This window comes from Eriocheir sinensis, chromosome 30 (assembly GCF_024679095.1).
Source record: "Eriocheir sinensis breed Jianghai 21 chromosome 30, ASM2467909v1, whole genome shotgun sequence".
In the NCBI taxonomy this organism is placed as follows: Eukaryota; Metazoa; Arthropoda; class Malacostraca; order Decapoda; family Varunidae; genus Eriocheir; species Eriocheir sinensis.
In genome coordinates, this window is record NC_066538.1 from 11,204,277 (window position 1) to 11,224,276 (window position 20,000).

Genomic DNA, 20,000 nt, shown 5'->3' on the forward strand with positions numbered 1-20,000 from the left:
CGATCTGGCAAGTTCCACATACCTACCCCTTAAGTGGGTTTCCCCATTCTTTGTTTTCCTTTAAATCCCTCTCTTTAAACCAATCTCATGTTTGAACCGTCGGGTCATCCATTTAGGGTCGTTATATTTCTTTATAAGTGCCTGGTAAGGGATATGCAGTCTTTGACCCTCTGCTATTACTCTAACTAAATTGTTGCAAGTCATTTCTACATGACTTCCATGACCATCAGGCTCCCGCCTTGTGATCCGGCCCTCATCAATCCCTAAAGTTCCCCAATTCACCTCCTCAAGGTGTCTTCTATGTCCCTCGTAATCGGCTCTTCTAAAGTCCGGTACCAACACAAGGTTGAGTTCATGGGTTATCGCCCAGTCTAAGTTAAACCTAATCTCCTTGTTATCACTACAACCTAGTTCTCCCCAGTGTCTAGTTCCCCAAACATATTATCGTTGTTAGTTAAGACTAAGTCTTGAATGTTATTACCTCAGTTATTGCATGTCTGAGAAAATTATGTAATAGCACTTTCGGAAAATCCTCGGATTCTAGATCTCCCACCACGCCTTTCCAGTCTATATTCCAATAGTTAAAATCCCCCATTCTGCTGATATTTTTGCTCCGGCTCGCCTTACCAATCTCTTGTAGTAAAATATCCGTGTCCTGCCTGCCAAGGATGGGTGGCCTGTAAAGAACCCCTAGAGTTAGCCTGTCTTTCCCTTTGTGGACGTCCACCCAAACTAACTCTGAGTCGCCATTTGTTTCAACAGGATTGTTAGCGGAACATTTTAAGAGTGTTTTTAAAATGAAGAGCAACCCTTCCTCCTCCTCTTCTTCCCTGTCTATCTTTGTGAAACATCAGCTAATCATTTATTTCCAATTCCGACTTGAAGTTTTTGTTTGCAATATCCATCCATGTTTCCGTGATTGTAATACTGTCGAACTTCTCTACACATGCTTTCCCCTTTAGTAGATCTATCTTATGTCTGAGACCACAGAGTTATATAACAAAAATGTTTATACACTACCAAATATTTTTCTCATTATTTTATTGTAGGTATACCTAAGTGCAATAAATGTGTGATCATGATATGCAGCAATGTCTCATCAATACGATAATCGGCTCAGTTTTCCAAAATATTATAATGGTGGCTAGCTAATAGTGATTAAGTGTAAACATGTGAAATCATGGAAAGGTCGCCAATCCGTCACCCTATGGCGGCCGACCACAGAGTTACAGGCAGGAGCAGTGGCCTCACCTCTCACCGTGGCGAGAGATTGGAGTTGGACCTTCTAGTATATAACTCTGTGTCTGAAACTCCTACTGTTAGCATAATAAGCAGTTAAACCATCCTTTGTTGCATCTTTTTTATTAATCCTGAGCTTCCTAGTCACAGTATGCGATACATAACCACTGATGATCGGCTCTCCCCCCCTCGCCTATCCTAAAAAATCCTGCAGGGTGCTAAGTGATCGTTCGAGGGGGTCTGCGAAAACCTCAACCCCCTTGAGTGACAGGTGCACTCAGTCCTTGCCATGCAAAGTGCCTTTGTCGTAAAAGAGGTCCCAGTTATCTATGAAAAGCCAACTATTACGCTTATTGTGAGCCGCCAGTCTGCTGTTTACTGATAAGGCACTGGCCCCCTCCTTGGCAAAACATCACACACGACTGGCACCCAACCGAAATCTCAAATTTTAGTGAACGATTCCCTAAAGCGCCTAAATATCACTTCGCTTCCAACTCTACCTATATCATTACCAACGAAACTGCTTCTGCTGCGAAACGGCTTCTTGGTGATTTCCTAACATACAAAAGACAAAAAAAAGCAAAAAAAAAAAAAAAAATCATGAATGAAAACTATGTGATTTTTTTTTCACTATTATTGGTATGTAGAAGAAACTCTCTCTCTCTCTCTCTCTCTCTCTCTCTCTCTCTCTCTCTCTCTCTCTCTCTCTCTCTCTCTCTCTCTCTCTCTCTCTCTCTCTCTCTCTCTCTCTCTCTCTCTCTCTCTCTCTCTCTCTCTCTCTCTCTCTCTCTCTCTCTCTCTCTCTCTCTCTCTCTCTCTCTCTCTCTCTCTCGATTAGGCCCCATTCACCTTCAGTTACCTTTTTCTAATTAACCTCTTAACAGTTCTTGCCCAAAGAGGAGGATTTCGAGGTGAAGGAAGGGAGGAGAAAAGGAGGAAGAGGAGGAGAAAGAGGAGACGGAGGAAATGAGGAAGCAGAAGAGGAGAAGAAGAAAGAAGAGAAGGAGAAAGAAGAGGAGGAGGAGGAGGCGGAGGAGGAAGAGGAGGAGGAGGAGGACTGAAGAGTAAAATTGAAGTTTCTATTGCCTCTCACAATAAGTCAGTCTTTTTAAGAAACATATAAATCAATCAATCAATCAATCAATATATATATATATATATATATATATATATATATATATATATATATATATATATATATATATATATATATATATATATATATATATATATATATATATATATATATATATATATATATATATATATATATATATATATATATATATATATATATATATATATATATATATATATATATATATATATATATACGAAAGTAAAAAAAAAAAGTAAAAAACGATTAAACAAAAACGTACAAACAATCATATTTAATTAAGTCATATTCTCATTACTGACAAATATTACTCCCTTTTCTATATTTCTCGAGGATTAATTGTACGCTATCTCTTTCATTCTTTCTTATGTAATATTCTTCGATTAATAGTCAACAAATGAATTGAAGTTAAAGAAAAAGGTAAGATAACAAAAGAATATGGAGAAGAATTATAGACGTGTGTTACAAATACAAGGAAGAGGAGGTGGAGGAAACGAGAAGGAAAGGGAAAAGGATATATGCAGGTAAAAAAAAAATAATGGACAAACAAACAAGCACATAAACAATAAAACATACAATCACATGCATATATAGTCATATTGTTCATTCTAAATAACTCGTGAATTTATTGTATCCTTCCATTGTGAATCTTTCCTATATTATATAATTCGTTTTGTAGTAAACACATGTAATACAATTAAGGCTAATGGTAAAAACAACAGAACATGTAAAGGATTTTTGATACAAATATAAGGGATTAAAAAGAAAGCCAAGAAACTGAGGGAAGATGAAAAAGAGATGTGAAGGTAAAACGAAATTGGATCAAAGCCCATTATGTATGAGTGACTGTGTGTGTGTGTGTGTGTGTGTGTGTGTGTGTGTGTGTGTGTGTGTGTGTGTGTGTGTGTGTTGTGTGTGTGTGTTTGTGTGTGTGTGTGTGTGTGTGTGTGTGTGTGTGTGTGTGTGTGTGTGTGTGTGTGTGTGTCGTTCTGTCTCTTCCTTTCTCTGACTCTATATCACTGTCTCCAACACACACACACACACACACACACACACACACACACACACACAGATAGAGAGAGAGAGAGAGAGAGAGAGAGAGAGAGAGAGAGAGAGAGAGAGAGAGAGAGAGAGAGAGAGAGAGAGAGAGACGGGGGGGAACGACACAAAGACAGACAGACAATGATATAGAGACAAAGGCAGAGACAGAAAGAGAGTGAGAGCCATCCAGAGAGATAGACAGACTGATATACAAACAGACAGACAGTCAGACGGAATGAACAGAAAGAACAGGAAGTACAACTAATTTAAAAAAAAAAAACGCCCCAAGCCCCTCTCTTCTATCTCTCTTAACATCAGTTATTTTCCTTATATTTTTTTTCTGCTCCCTTTTCAACCTTCCTCTCCTAAATTCGACTCTCATTCAACTCAAAACTATTTTGTAAAAGTAAAGAGACGATGAATAATTTAAAAAAATATAGTAAAAAGTATTCGGTAGCCACACTTTCCGATTTACCTCTGGAGGATGATAATAGCGCGACAGTTATGCTTAGTATATATATATATATATATATATATATATATATATATATATATATATATATATATATATATATATATATATATATATATATATATATATATATATATATATATATATATATATATATATATATATATATATATATATATATCTCCTTCCTTTCTTTTACTCTTTATAATAAACAAAAATATACAGAACGCGTATGCCGAAGGATTATGTCAGTACCAAGAAACTCTCTCTCTCTCTCTCTCTCTCTCTCTCTCTCTCTCTCTCTCTCTCTCTCTCTCTCTCTCTCTCTCTCTCTCTCTCTCTCTCTCTCTCTCTCTCTCTCTCTCTCTCTCTCTCTCTCTCTCTCTCTCTCTCTCTCTCTCTCTCTGATTTGTAGTCACTCTTGTGTACAAAAGAGGTAGGGCAAGGAATGCTTATTTTTTAGAGGGTAATTACCTCAGCAAAATAATACAGTAGGTCTTGCTATGGTGACAAAGGAAAATCTAATCAATAAAGTTACCGAAAGATAATACCTCGTTTTTTTCTATCACAAATTAGTACGCGTCGACATTAGAACTCAAACAAAATATAATAACGGTGCTTAATTTTATAACCGAATATTTCGTACAAATCTGTCAAAACTTGGCAGAAATTCAATCATCAGATTATTCCAACGCAGATGAAAATTCTGTCTCAGTATATAAAAATCAATTACTTACTCAGCAAAAATCATTTGTTCACTTCACTGAGATGCGAGAAATAAAAGTACACCATGGTTTAGCAACGAAATCAAATATTCCCATAGCCCTAAAACACCACCCTGGAAACTAGTACCTAACCAAAATCGGTGGTAAATATTTTTTATACACTTTAGAAAATAATTTTGAAAATATATCCATTTAACAGTTCTTACTCTCCTTATTCTTTGTTTTAAACAAAAACTTTATTATTTTCTTTAAACCTTAGCCAAAAATAAAAATTTGAAGAATAGGAACAAAAATCTTTGTACAATGTGTGAAAAGCTAAGAATAAAGAAGCAGTATTTAATCATTGGTTTACTACGAGAACCAAGGGTAGCAAACTATGGCTAATGGAAACAAAATGTTATACAGACAAAACACAGACAAAAGAAGATGTAAAACATTTCCGAAAATAACACACTTTATCAGGAAGCCAGGAGACGAGTGAAAAAAATGTCAGGCGAAGCGTAGAAAAATATTTCTTCCACTTGTAAAACTAATATGAAATTCTTCAATTACATAAACATAAAATATGTGATAGGACTCTCATATTACAGAAAATATAACTTAATAACTTAAACCTACATACTGTGAATATGTTTCAGTATTCAGTATCAATCTAACCGCCTCTACCACCTTCGGCGATGCTAACTGTGCTTATGAAAATCCAGGTAAAATCGTACCCAATTTTGACTATCAACCGATGAAGTCCTTTGTGCACTCCTGTCGCGTAAAACAAATGTTAAGAACTATATGCTATTATATCCTAAACTACTTAACGAAACAAAAAGTGAAATAATGATTTATCATACAACCACATTTATTTGTTATTGCGGAAAGATATAGACCCTTCTGATGTGCAAATCGATAACGTTACACCAATTCTTTAGAAAGGAGACGAAAAATATCAGGTAACTACAGGCCCATTAGGATAACCTCAATAGTAGGTACACTACTCGAAAGCATTATTTGTGACAATATCTATGTTACTTTGAACGTCACTTTTGGATTCACAACACGGTTTCCGATACAAGAGACCCTTTTTGCCTGACCAACTATTTTTTTAATGACCTCTTCTTAGTTTATGATGCAACCAATCACTTGACGTAGATTATCAGGATATCAATAACATATTGATAAGGGTCCACATCATTAATTACCTCACAAAATCAAGTAACTATGTAGTTAAGGTAAAGTACACTAATCGACCGTTAACTTGTTAACCCCTTGACTGCGGATTTCCTACCAGAAGACATCACCAAGCTACAGGAATGGAACAAAAAGTGGCTGCTACAATTCAATAAAGAAAATGTAAAGTCATGTACATTTGGAGGGGATATGCAGCACACCAATACCACATGGGAAACACTCCATTCACCACCACAGATGCAGAGAAGGTCCTCAGAGTATGTGTTAACAGGCTACCAATGAAATCCAAATCTGTGCCAATCGTAGCGGACGGGTTAAGCAAAAGCGAAGAAATGATGGGAAGTAATAGATGTTTCTCAGAGTGGTCACCCGTCACTGTGGTGTCCCTCAAAGCTCGGTCCTTTATCCAGTGCTGTTCATAATTTTCATCAGTGACGTATATTTTTGACCTAATATCATGACTTAATTTGATGACTCTATCATTATAGAACAAGATATGGAAAGCCTCCAATATAATTTGGATAACCTCTTAGCTAGGTCCAATAGATGGAAGAGGCCCTTAACATAGAAAAATGTTAGGTTCTTGAACTTGGCAAAAAAAATGGTAGGTTCGAATGTAAAAGATGTCGTGTGAAAATTAAATGTAAAAGTTGCGTCAAAAATCAAGTTCTCCCTGCAATGCATTGATGCAGCGAATAAATCGAACAAAACGTTGGGCTTCATTAAAAAAAATAATAAAAAAATCTTCCAGAATATACCTGTATTACTGCTACTGTACAGTAGTTTAATCAGAGCCCACCACAGGGTGCATTTGGACTCCCCATCTTGCGCAATACTCTTTACGTTGAAAGGCTCTCATCTCTAAGCATGTTCTCATTTGAAAAACGTCGCCTCCAAGGAAGAGTGATCGAATGTTTTAAGACAGTCAATGGTTTTACGAAATCGACAAATCCAAATTGTCTATTATCTGTGACACTTTTTGAAAGGGAAATAATGGCAGAAAACTGAAGTGTAAACAAATATATTGACACTGCACATATCATATTTTCACCAACGTTGTAAAAAGAGAATGGAGTAAACACCCATCTTCAGTGGTTTAGTACAACACTTGTCATTTAAAAACGAAATCGATCGCCATTTCCTTCACCTTGGTACTCACTGAGGCACAATTACAATATAATTGTCCATTAGGCCATCTGCTTTGTTGTAGTACTATTTACTTATACGTAGATGTACTGAGAGACCACTACTTTTTTTTTTTCAGTAGTCTCAACCATGGGCTCTGTTGTTTGAATATATGGATAAATCTCTCTCTCTCTCTCTCTCTCTCTCTCTCTCTCTCTCTCTCTCTCTCTCTCTCTCTCTCTCTCTCTCTCTCTCTCTCTCTCTCTCTCTCTCTCTCTCTCTCTCTCTCTCTCTCTCTCTCTCTCTCTCTCTCTCTCTCTCTCTCTCACAACAAACACGAACTACAAATTAAAAAGATAAACAAGCTCTATGGTAGAAAAATTCAACATCACACACACAGACACACACACACACACACACACACACACACACACACACACACACACACACACACACACACACACACATTATCAATGAAAGAAAAAAAAGTCGAAGTTAAATATTCAGATGACTGGTTGTAAGTCTCGCTTATAGATTAATGAGAAACCCTAAATCGAACAAACAAAGAATATAGGAAAAGTCGACAGAATATAATTGAGAAAATACGAAACAAAGCGGATAAGGTAGTAAAGCAAAGATGAGGAGCAAGGGGAGGAAGAGTAATAAAAGGAGGAGAATAAGATGGAGGAGGGAAAGAAGCTGACGTAGGGTGAGGGTGGGAAGAATGAGGTAAATAACATATCGATTAGAAACACAAGGTGAGAGTGTGCGAAGGAGGAGGAAGAAGAGGAACACAAAGAACTTAAGGAAGAACAAACAACAGCAGACCTAATGGTCCTTACGAGGCTGTTTGTGACAAGCTACACTAACTATCTAATCAAAGGTGGAAGATGAAGGACAGCAAAGGCGAAGGCTCCTCCCCACTCTATCCCTCCAGCCAAAGCTGGTAGGAAAGGAAAATGAACCATGCAGCATGAAAAAACTGCATGGAAATTATGTAGGAAAGAGGAAAGAACTACCATTACTGCTACCACTAACCGGGCGATAAAAGCGGACAAGGACACCAGTATTCGAAAGAACTTAACGTTATTACGACAATGAGTAATATCTTATTTGCTGGTTGGATTCAAAATACTTGTCTAATCTATTCTTGAAGGCCGTAACTGTTGTACTATCAACGATATCACAGGGTATAGAATTCCAAACATTAACGACTCGATTGAAGATGTGTTTGGCTTCGTGCGACGATAATTTTTTACCACTTATCTTGAAATTGTTATTTCTTCTTGTGCTATTTGATCTATCAATTGAAAGATGATCTTCCGCATTAATATCACTGAATCCTTTAAACATTTTAAACACTTCTATTAGATCACCTCGCATTCTTCGTTTTGAGAGGGTGAATAAATTTACTTCTTTAAGCCTTTGTTCATAAAATGTTTTTTCAATCTAGGAATCATTTTTGTTATTCTCCGTTAAACCCGTTCTAACTTTTCTACGTCTTTTCTGTAATAGGGAGACCAAAACTGTACACAGTACTCTAGATGGGGTCGAACCAGCGAATTATTACATACTGAACGCGATTGTTATTATTTCCGATGTGTAACACTGTACATTCATACATACATTTACATACATTTACTTTCGTCGAGTGTCGTAGTTACCTTACTAGCGATTTTTGTGTCATCAGCAAATTTTGATAGTTTGCAAGTGAGCCCATCATCGATATCATTAACATAAATTAAGAAGAGCATGGGACCAAGCCTTGATCCTTAAGATACGCCGTTTCTGAGTAGGAGGAGGAGGAGGAGGAGGAGGAGGAGGAAAAGGAGGAAAAGGAGGAGGAAGAGGAGAAGGAGAAGGAAAAACCAATAATATATTTGGTATCACGATTGGTTATTAATATTTTACAAAACCAGACAGTGAGAGGAAAGGCTAACGTTACATTTTCTCCTATTTCCTCTTCTTCCACATCATCCTACTCCTCCTCGTCCTTTCCGTTCGCCTACACATCCTTTCCACAGCCATATTCCTTACCAGTCCCTCCCACGCAGGTGAACTCACTGATCCTCCTCCTCTTCTTCTTTCTCCTCTTTCTCCTCTTTCTCCTGCTCCTCCTCCACCTCCTTATCCTCGTCCTCCTCCTCTTCCTCCTCCTCCTCCTCTTTCCCCTCGTCCTCCTCATTCGTAAAGGAAAAGGAAGAAAGTGAAGAGAAAGAGGATGAGTGGAACGGGTTTGGCAGTTATGTTTGGAGTCCCAATACGATATTTGATATATATATATATATATATATATATATATATATATATATATATATATATATATATATATATATATATATATATATATATATATATATATATATATATATATATATATATATATATATATATATATATATATATATATATATATATATATATATATATATATATATATATATATATATATATATATATATATATATATATATATATATATATATATATATATATATATATATATATATATATATATATATATATATATATATATATATATATATATATATATATATTAAAAAAAAGGTTACAAAATGTGAAGGCGAGGAAGGTTTGGTGGGTTTATGTTCTGATGTTTTATGAGAAGGAAAAAAAATGATGTGAAGAAGGGGAAAAAGGAAAAAAATATACGTAAATCAATATATAGACATGAGAGCAATTTATGAAAATAAGAAAGCAAATCACAAAATCTCCGCTCTATTCATCTTCCATTTATACCGAAAACATTCCCGTCTGTACTTTGTTTCCCCTCTATCCCTTTCTTTCTTATAATCTTCCGTTTTCCAACTTCATCCCAAAGCGACGGTAGCCCTCTTGAGACCCACATCCACCTAAAGAAAAGCCGTTTTAAGCTCCAAAGGAAGAGGGGATCGGCGGCATTTCCTATCAAAACATCATCCATTGTGGTGGTGAAAGTAAGGGCGAAGATTGGCTTAAGGAACGAGCTCAAGGGTTTAAAGGAAGGAGACTTTATAGTTAAAGGCTTTTCTTTGGCCTCTAAAAATGTGCGTGCTACGTCTGGAAATAAATGTGGCTGTGTTTGGGGGTCTGCAGGAGAGGCAGGATGGGAAGTAAAAGGAGAAGAGTGAGAATTAAGAGGAGGTGGAATAGGAGGAGAAGGAGGAAGAAGAGGAAGGGAAGGAAAAAGAAGAAGAGGAAGAGAAGGGAGAAGAAAAGGAGGAGGAGGAGGAGGAGGAGGAGCTGGTGGAGAAGGAGGAGGAGGAGGAGGAGGAGGAGGTGGAGAAAGAGGAGGAGGAGGAGGAGGAGGAGGAGGAGGAGGAGGAAGAGATTCAGTAGATAGACGAGGTGTAAGTTTTCTCCTGTGGGTCCGATTTATTTTCGCTTTCTCTTCTTTCTCTCATGTCTGCTCTTATTTTTACTCAACCGCTTCTTCTTTTTTTCCCTTAATTGTTATGTTTTCTTTATGTTAATTGATCTCTCTCTCTCTCTCTCTCTCTCTCTCTCTCTCTCTCTCTCTCTCTCTCTCTCTCTCTCTCTCTCTCTCTCTCTCTCTCTCTCTCTCTCTCTCTCTCTCTCTCTCTCTCTCTCTCTCTCTCTCTCTCTCTCTCTCTCTCTCTGTATCCATTGGTATTTTCTTTTTCTTGAAATTTCGTATTCTATAACCACTGTCCTTCCCCCCTCATTTCTTGTTCCACCATTGCCCCTAACACTAGCACCACCCCATCCCTCCTCCTCCTCTTCCTCCTCCTTTGCACCATCGTCCTGGGAGTAACGGATATTACAAGTCGTACCTAATTCACTTCGGGCCCCCAAATGATCGAGATTGTGAATCGAAAGTGAAAGTGGCATTACGGGTCAACCCAAAGCACATTGGACATCCTGACACCCAAAGATCTCTAGATTATGTGCCATCCTATTCGGTAAATATATTAAAGTAGTAGAAAACAGCTCTCCTTTTTTGTTGATTTTGTATTTAATCCCCATTCCCGGTTGGTTGGTTGCCGAGGGTTCCAAGCCATAACTTTGCTATACTGTTCAAACCCCTTATGCAAGAGTTAACCAGCATCTCCATTCTTTCACCCCCTTCACTGGTAAACTCTGGAACAGCCTTCCTTCGTCTGTATTTCCTCCTGCCTATGACTTTACCTCTTGCAAGAAGTGTGTATCAAGACACCTCTCTATCCGAAATTGACCTCTCTTTTGGCCATTCTATATTTATCACTATATGAGAGGAACAATTAGCGGGCTTTTTTTTTTCATCTTCTTTTTGTTGCCCTTGAGTTGCTCTCTGTGCTGTAAAAAAAACAAAAAGTTTCTGCAATTCTAAAGATTCATTCTAAAAAGTGGAATTTGTGATAACACTAAAGGGTGAGTCTAGAACCCGAAGATCGCCGGATTAAGCTAAAAACATATCCAAAAATAAACTGGGCCAGGAACATAGGGTTATCTCTCTCTCTCTCTCTCTCTCTCTCTCTCTCTCTCTCTCTCTCTCTCTCTCTCTCTCTCTCTCTCTCTCTCTCTCTCTCTCTCTCTCTCTCTCTCTCTCTCTCTCTCTCTCTCTCTCTCTCTCTCTCTCTCTCTCTCTCTCTCTCTCTCTCTCTCTCTCTCTCTCTCTCTCTCTCTCTCTCTCTCTCTCTCTCTCTCTCTCTCTCTCTCTCTCTCTCTCTCTTCGTGGATTCAAATTCTATCACACGTGACATATTAAAAGAAATTTTCACGATATATATTTATTTTTGTATTTTTATTTTTGTATTTTAGGAATATAGAAGCTGACCTCGCAAACATCCATTTTTATGTTTCTAAGTGTCTCTCCAGAGATTCCTTTTCTTTCTAGTTTATTTCCTTTTGTCATTGTAAGAAACTTTTTTTATGGAGCGGCCGAACAGAAAGTTATTTTCCTTTGAGACGAAATGAATAAGGACGCAAGGAGGGCGGCGTGGGGGACGAGTAGGAAGAGGGGGTAAGGGGTAGAACGAGGTCGAGAAGAAACAGGGGAAGAGTAGCACGAGGAAAAAGGTCAGGAGGAAACATGGAAATGCAGGCAAAAGAGCATGCAAGGGGGGAGGAAAAGCGGGAAGAGGAGGAGGAGGAGGAGGAGGAGGAGGAAGAGGAGTACAATGGAGTACAAAGGAAAAGCAAATAGCAACAGACCTCTTGGTCCTAACTAGGCTGTTTGTTCTCTCTACCATCTACTCTAATCTACGAGTCAGAGACACAAGACAGCAAAGATGAAGGCTCCTCCCCACCCACCAGTCCCTCCAGCCGAAGCTGGCAAGTAAAGGAAGAATACCATGTAGTATAGAAAAAACTACAATGGAATTTTACATGGACAGAAGGAAGATCATACACGACGACTAAGCTAACACTACTTTCTGTTAGACCGGAGCAAAATAGCGGATGTTCGGGCTAGCTTCTAAATATTTGTCTAGTCGTCTTTTGAAAGTGCAAATAGTTTCACTTTCGACGACGTTTTGAGGGAGACCATTCCATACATTGATGACACGGTTAAAGAAGTGCTTTGATCCATTTGAGTTGAAACGCTTCCTCGTTATTTTGTATCCATTGCTTCTTGTTACGTTTGATTGAGAGACTGTAAAATAATCATGAACATTAACGTTGTCGAATCCCTTGAACATTTTAAACACTTCGATAAGGTCACCTCTTAGCCTGCGCTTTGATAAGCTGAATAAGTTCAGTTCTTTAAGTCTGTCTTCGTACGGTTTATTTCGCAGTCTAGGGATCATTTTAGTAGCTCGACGCTGCACCCTCTCGAGTTTATCTATATCTTTTCTGTAATAGGGAGACCAAAACTGAACGCAATACTCAAGATGTGGGCGAACTAACGAATTGCAGTGTCAATATTACTTTTTCTGATTTATGTCCGAATGTACAACCAATAAATCTGATCAGTTTCGCGGCAGTTTTAACTACTTCTGTTCAATGTTGACTCGGTTTAAGATCGTTCGAAATTATTTCTCCAAGATCTTCTTATTTGCTGGCTTGAGAAAGTCGCACTCCGTTAATTTGATAATGAATATGATCGTTGTTGATTCCGATATGCATAACCTTGCACTTTTCAATATTGAAATCCATTTGCCATGTTCGTGCCCGACTACTTAAAGGTTCGAGATCAGCTTGAAAGTGTTCTTTATCTATTGTCGTAGTGACTCTGCTTGCTATTTTTGTGTCGTCGGCAAATTTCAATATTTCACATAATAGCCCCTCGTCAATGTCATTTACGTACACTAAAAACAGAACAGGTCCTAACACCGACCCCTGTGGAACACCGCTTTCGACATCTCGCCAGTCAGATGATATACCATTCATAACAACTCTCTGTTTACGGTCGGTAAGCCAGTCTTTGAGCCACTTAGGATATTACCAGTTATACCGTGAGCTTGCAATTTACTAAGGAGGCGGTTGTGATTGAATTTCATCGTATACATTAAAGATGTATTTGAAGAAATTGAGGAGGTTACTCAAACAGGAACGCTTGTTTCGAAATCCATGTTACGAATCCTTAATTACATTATTGTAGTCTATTATCTTAAAAAAAAATAAAAATAACCATTTTTTTCGCGAATGATCGTCTCCAAAATTTGGCACACAATTGACGTTAGACTGATCGGTCGATAATTACCTGGTTGGGACTTGTCGCCTTTTTTTAAAGATAGGAGTTACGTTAGCGAGTTTCCATTCTAATGATACTTTTCCTGTGTTTAGCGACTTTGAGAATATGATCAAGAGGGGCTTGCTGATCTGATATTTTGTCTCTTTAAGAATACGCGGGGATATTTTATCTGGGCCTGGCTTTTTGGTTACTTTAATATTATCGATAATTTGTACTACATCACTTTCTACAATGTCGCTAATACTACACAAGGATGTGTCATCAATATATCTAGGGGCTTCCGGTTGCCTATCGGATAATATTTCTTCTTTAAAAACGGAGGCAAAAAAAATCATTCAATATATTAGCGATGTCTTTGTCTTCATTCGTGGATTCGCCATTTACAGTTGCTGTTGGACCAATACTGGGGGTGAGAACTTTTTTATTTCTTACGTAGGCAAGAAATTCTTTAGTTTTTTTTTTTTCTGGCGCTTGTAATATGAATCTCTTGGTTTCTTTTATCGGGACGTATGATTCTTTTCGTTTCTCGGCGTAATCTTTGGAATTGAATTTTGTCTGATTCATTATTTGTAATTAAGTATTTGCGACGCGCTCGATTTTTATTTTCAGTTTGGCGTTTGAGTTGATTGTTCCACCACTTTGGTTTCCAGTTGGAAAGAAGTTGCTCGTCTTTTACGGAATGGTACGCATAAATTCACGGCTCTACTTAAAGTTTCTGTGAATGTTACCCAAGCTTTATTTATATCTGAGGCTGCAGAAATTTCGCTCCAGTCTGCATTCGCTAGTAAATTTCTTAGTTTGTCAAAATCGGCACGTCGGTAATCAGGAATTCTTTCTTCACTCGTTTTCATGTCTTTTTTTATTTCTATTTTAAACGAAATCATTCAATGATCGCTGTCACTGAATTATGTACCAACATTGACATCATTAACTAGGCTTTCTTTAGTTGTGAGAACAAGATCGAGAATGTCATTTTCGCGAGTTGGTTTATGTACATGCTGATAAAGCGCACTTTCTCATTAGTTACTGTATAGATCTTGACCAGAATGTATATTTAAAGTGTCTCCCCAACTCTTTACTGGTAAGTTAAAGTCTCCCATAATTACAGCGTCAAATTGATTGCATATGTTAGAAATTTGTTCGAACAGGTTTCTGCCTATTTCAATTGCTTGGTTTGGAGGTCTATAAACAATGCTAATAATTAATTTACATGAACGGTTTTTAATTTCAACGAAAATGGTGTCTATATTATTTATTCTTTCTACTTTGATAACACGTGGATTTAAACCAGCTCGAATATATAAGACAACACCCCCACCAACTCTGTTGGAGAAGAAGGAGGAGAAGGAGGAGGAGAAGGTCTATGAATAAAGAGGCGAAGGTGAAGGAGGGGAAGAGAATGGGAAGCAGAAGGAAAATGGGGAGGGGTGGAAGAAAGGAGGAAGAAGATGATGAGGAGACAGAGAAGGAGGGAGAGGGGAGAGAGGAGGAGGAGGAGAAGGAGGAGGAGGAGGAGGAGGAGGAGGAGGAGGAAAGAAGTGGAGGAAGATGAAAGAGAAATGGACGAAGGAAGGATAGAGTAGAAACAGGATAAAAAATAGAAGAAACAGTTGCTTTAGACGATACACACACAAATACCGTCACCGTGCACCATCACCACTGCTACTACTACTACTACTACAACTACTACAACTATTACTAATACTACTTAGGCCCATACTACCACACCAAGTACTCCTAAGACAACTCACCTTCCTGACCAGCTCGCCCACCATGCCGTTCCATCCTCCTTCTTGGGACTCATCAATCGCCCCGTAGGTCTGATCTTTCACCACCTGAAGAGTGTCTGTGGAAGAAAAAGTGGATTAGAGGAAGAAGAGGATGAGGAAAGGAAGTAAAAGAAAGAGAAGCAGAGGGACGAGGACTGTAAAAAAGCGGAGTGATCAATACGTTTGTTGATGTCACGGTTAAAAAGAAGTGAGAATAAGGAACAGGAAGAGACTAAGGAACATGGGGATAAAAGAAGGGGCAATGTAAGGGAGAATTAACTAGGATAAAATGTAGCACTCTAATATTCTTGGTTTATAGTAATAGTATGTATTGATCAAATAATGTGTGTGTGTGTGTGTGTGTGTGTGTGTGTGTGTGTGTGTGTGAGAGAGAGAGAGAGAGATGTGTGTGTGTGTGTGTGTGTGTTTCCTGATAATTATCTGCAAAGTAGTTAGGCAGAAAATATATAATTAACTAACAATTACATTAACACACACACACACACACACACACACACACACACACACACACACACACACACACACACACACACACACACACACACACACACACACACACACACACACACACACACACACACACACACACACACACACACACACACACACACACACACACACACACACACACACACACACACACACACACACACACACACACACACACACACACACACACACACACACACACACACACACACACACACACACACACACACACACACACACACACACACACACACACACACACACACACACACACACACACACACAAACGCATATTGCTAACGTCCCTCGCCTCAGCATTGCGTCTGTCTTTACGATAAAAAAATAAAGAAAAACAGACCAGAATATCCTCTAATTTCCCTCGTTTTAGCTTTTCTTACCGCAAGAGTTTATACAATTTGAGGATTAAAATATAATAATGATGACCAAATTGCGTGGCAGTGGCTCTGTTTTTTATCTTTTTTTTTTTTTTTAGCATGTAAAAGGAAACAGACGGAGAAGGAGTATCTAAAAGTGGGAGTATTAGACTTTGGCAGATATACAGGAAGTGAAAGGGAAGGAAAATATGAGAAGAATATGTTCAATAACGTATAAATAAGGGGAAGAAAAGTTGAAGAGAAAACTGGAAGAAATGAAGGGAGAGGTGAGACATTTGTCATTAAGGAGTAATTGTAAGGAAAGGAAAAAGGTAGATGATTAGGGAAAATTAGGGGAAAGGAATGCAAAGGAAGAAGATGAAGGTAGCAATGGACAAAAGGTGGAGAACTTAGTCTTGGGTCAAGAAGTAGAACACATGTTGAAATGTAAATAATAGTCAAAGGGACTGCTTTCTGATCAACACCTCTTACCAAAAATAGTCCATGTGAAATAATTTCATCACTGTTTGAATATTATGTTAAGTGTTTCTAGTTTGATTTTCTATTCTTTTCTTTGGTACTTCATTAATATTTCTTCATTTTGTGCATTATGTTTTCTTTCCATTCCCTTGCATCTTCTGTCCGCCTATATATTTCTTGTTGAATTCTTACTTGCTTCTCATTTCGTCGCTGCCAATTTTTCGTCTGAATTTTTTTTTTTTTTTTTTTTTTTGCATTTCCCCTGATTCTCGTTTTTTTTTTACCATTTATTTTGTTTTATTTCATTGCTTTTTATTTTTCTCTATTTTCTCCTGCTTCTTGTTTTTTGCTGTCATTCCCTTGCGATTTATTTTTCATCTTACTTTATTTTCTTGTTTTCTGGTTCTCATTTACCTTCATTTCCTCGTGCATTTCATTTGATTCCTTTTATGTTTTATTTTCTTTGTTTGTGTCATAGTTATTTTTCATTCTTCTCATATCCATGCTCTCTGCACCTCGTGCTTCCTCTTGCTTTAAGTAATGTTAATGAGTGGGAAAAGTTTTAGCAATAATTAACTTTTATTAGATGCTATGTGTGGTCTGGTTTTATATTACACTTCCTTGTTACTTCATTAATCCCTTTTCCTCGTTCTCTTCTCCTCTAAATACACTATTCCCCCTTTTTCTTTTCTCTCCTCCTTTTTTCTTCCTTGTCATATTTCTGCTTTTGCTTTAACTACTTTCGAGTTGCGTTTGTTTCATATCACGTCTTCCATAAATATCATATTCTTATTGAGTTACCGTCGCTACTAGTTTAGTTCCTATTTATTTTCCATTATTCCTTCATCTTCCCTCTCCTCATGAACCACCTCACATGATTTTCCACTTTTATCCTTTACTTCATTCTACTTCCATTTCCATAAGCTACCCTGTCCCCCCCCCCCCCCTTCCTACACTTTCAGTTCCTCCTCGTCTTGTTATTTGTTTCAGTAGTCATTTATCTTCCTGTTTCATGTTTTATTTTTGTTGTATTCATTAGCTATTTTTCTTACTTTAACCTTTCTTCTTAAACACGTCAGCCTCATTTTCATCCCCCAACTTCCTTTTTTCCTCTTCCTTTTCCTAACATTTCCTACTTATTTTTTTCAAACTTATTCTCGCCTTACTTTACCCATTCTTTCTTCTGTCTCTTTTATCCGCTTTGCTTCTTCTTTCTTCCTTCTTCTTAAACTTATTTTATTCATCTTTCTTCGTAATCGTTCCTCTTTTTTTGCATATTCTTTTATCATGTCTTCTCATTTTTCATCTTCCTTACTCTTTTTCATTTTCTTCTTCTTTCCTCCGCCTTTCTTTCGCGTTTCTCTCCTTTCTTCTCTGGACGGGGTTCCTACATCCCTTCGAAGCCTCCACCGCCCACGACAAACCGCCGGATTCACGTCACGTTAACTTCTTCTTCCTTCCCTCCACTCCCTCCCACTACCTCCACCCCCTACGTATTTTCCACTTTTGCTTCCTCTTGCCTAATACTCCCTCCTCCTAACTCGCCTCCCTCGGTCTTTGCCTCCTTTCCTCTCTCCTGCCCTCCACAACATCCTGCGACCTCAACTCCATTCCTGAAGTCATTATTCATTTCCGTTGCCCTTCGTTTTCTCACTGTCTCCACCTCGTAAGAATATTCCAATCTCGCTTCATCGTGCCTTCATACCCCTCGGTCTAACCCCCTCTCTCCTATACCCTAATTTTTCATTGCCTCACTTCTTTCGCTTTCATTTATTCTCCGTTGCACTTTTCCTTCTATTCTTCCCTCTCCCTCCTCATCTTCCTCTTGCCCTTTATTTTCTTTCACTACATTCAATCTCTCTTCATCCCTACATTGCCTTACTCCATCCTATCTCTCATTGTCTGCCTCTTTCCTGTATGTTTTTATCACTTCCTCCAATCATATTTTTCTCTTCTCTTTCCTACTACCCTCCATGCTACTTCCTCTTTTCTTCGTCTCCCGAGACCTCTAGCTTCTGCTCCCCATAATTACTCCTTTCCTGTTTCCTTCCTTCCCTGAATTATTGCGAGTATATATAGTGTGTGTGTGTGTGTGTGTGTGTGTGTGTGTGTGTGTGTGTGTGTGTGTGTGCCCACATGTATAAGCATTAATTTCAATCGGCAAAAATAAACATGAATAATCTCTCTCCTCACATTCATTATTAACAGCCATCCACTAACATATTTCAAGCACAAAAAGAACCGTGAAATGAGTGGTTGTCCATTGCACTGACATCAATACCTCTAAAGTGTGCACTTGTTTCAAAATCTGGGAGCTTCAGCAGGTGAAAGAGGGATAGATGTGAGCAGCAAAGGGGAGGGCGGGTGAAAGGAGGGGATGTTATTCGAGAGATGGGAGTGGGAAGAAGAGGAGGAGGGATAAACAGATATCCAGATATTTGGGCCAGTAATTGGATGAAAAAATGGTTTATGGGGAAATAATTGATTACAACATCAACTAGATAAGAAATAATAACTGGCGAGTAATTTAATGGGGATGAGGAACACATAAAACAAATCCGAAAAATTAAACAATTTCAAAACAAGGAAGAAAAATCAATAGATGGAAAACAGGAATAAGATACTGAGTAAATAGAGAAGAAGGATATGCATATACGACGGAGAAAATGAGAAAAAATAGTATTCCAAAAACTGAAGAACATACACATGGGCGATAAAATTGGTTGAAAACGCAAAGCATTACACGAAGAAAAATATTATATGTTGACATGATCATGAATTCATAGATAATGCGAAAACAAGGAATAAAAAAAAATAAAAAATCACTAGAAGCACTGCAAGAAAAAAATGGGAAGGAACAAAAGTTGGACAAAAAGCAATAAAAGAAAACAGATGAGTATAATTGCACAGGAGAGAAGGTGCAGAGAAGACTCATTAATAGTGCAATAAAGGGAGCCATGAGAAACCCCATTTATCAGCCAGCGGCTCATGGGTGTGATCCGCCTGTACCAGGGAGATTGTACCCCTGGGATTGTTTGTTTAGGTGGGGATAAAAGGGGTGGGTGGGTAGGGAAGGGGTGGTGGTAAAGATAGCGATGGTGCTGATAGTGATGGCGCTGGTCGGAGTCGTACTGGTGGGGATTATCCTGATGGTGATGGTATTCGTAATGGTGGTCGAAGTGGAGATGACTGCGATGATAACCACAATGGTGATAGTGGAGATAATGTTAGTGGTATTGAAATCAATGTTGCTTTCACATTAAGGGAAAAGGCTGCGGGGCAAAAAAAAGGACCAAAAAATGCCGCTAAGCACTGCTCCTAAAAAGGATTGA

General features: G+C 38.1%; 1 protein-coding gene across 1 annotated transcript in view; it reads right to left on the reverse strand.

The window, feature by feature from the left end:
• LOC127005570 (glutamate receptor 4-like) overlaps positions 1–20,000 on the reverse strand; it is a 453,194-nt gene that overhangs the window by 286,881 nt on the left and 146,313 nt on the right. Inside the window, exon 5 of the mRNA XM_050874508.1 lies at positions 15,287–15,381. Coding sequence (XP_050730465.1) covers positions 15,287–15,381 — 95 coding nt within the window. The remainder of the gene's footprint in view (positions 1–15,286; positions 15,382–20,000) is intronic.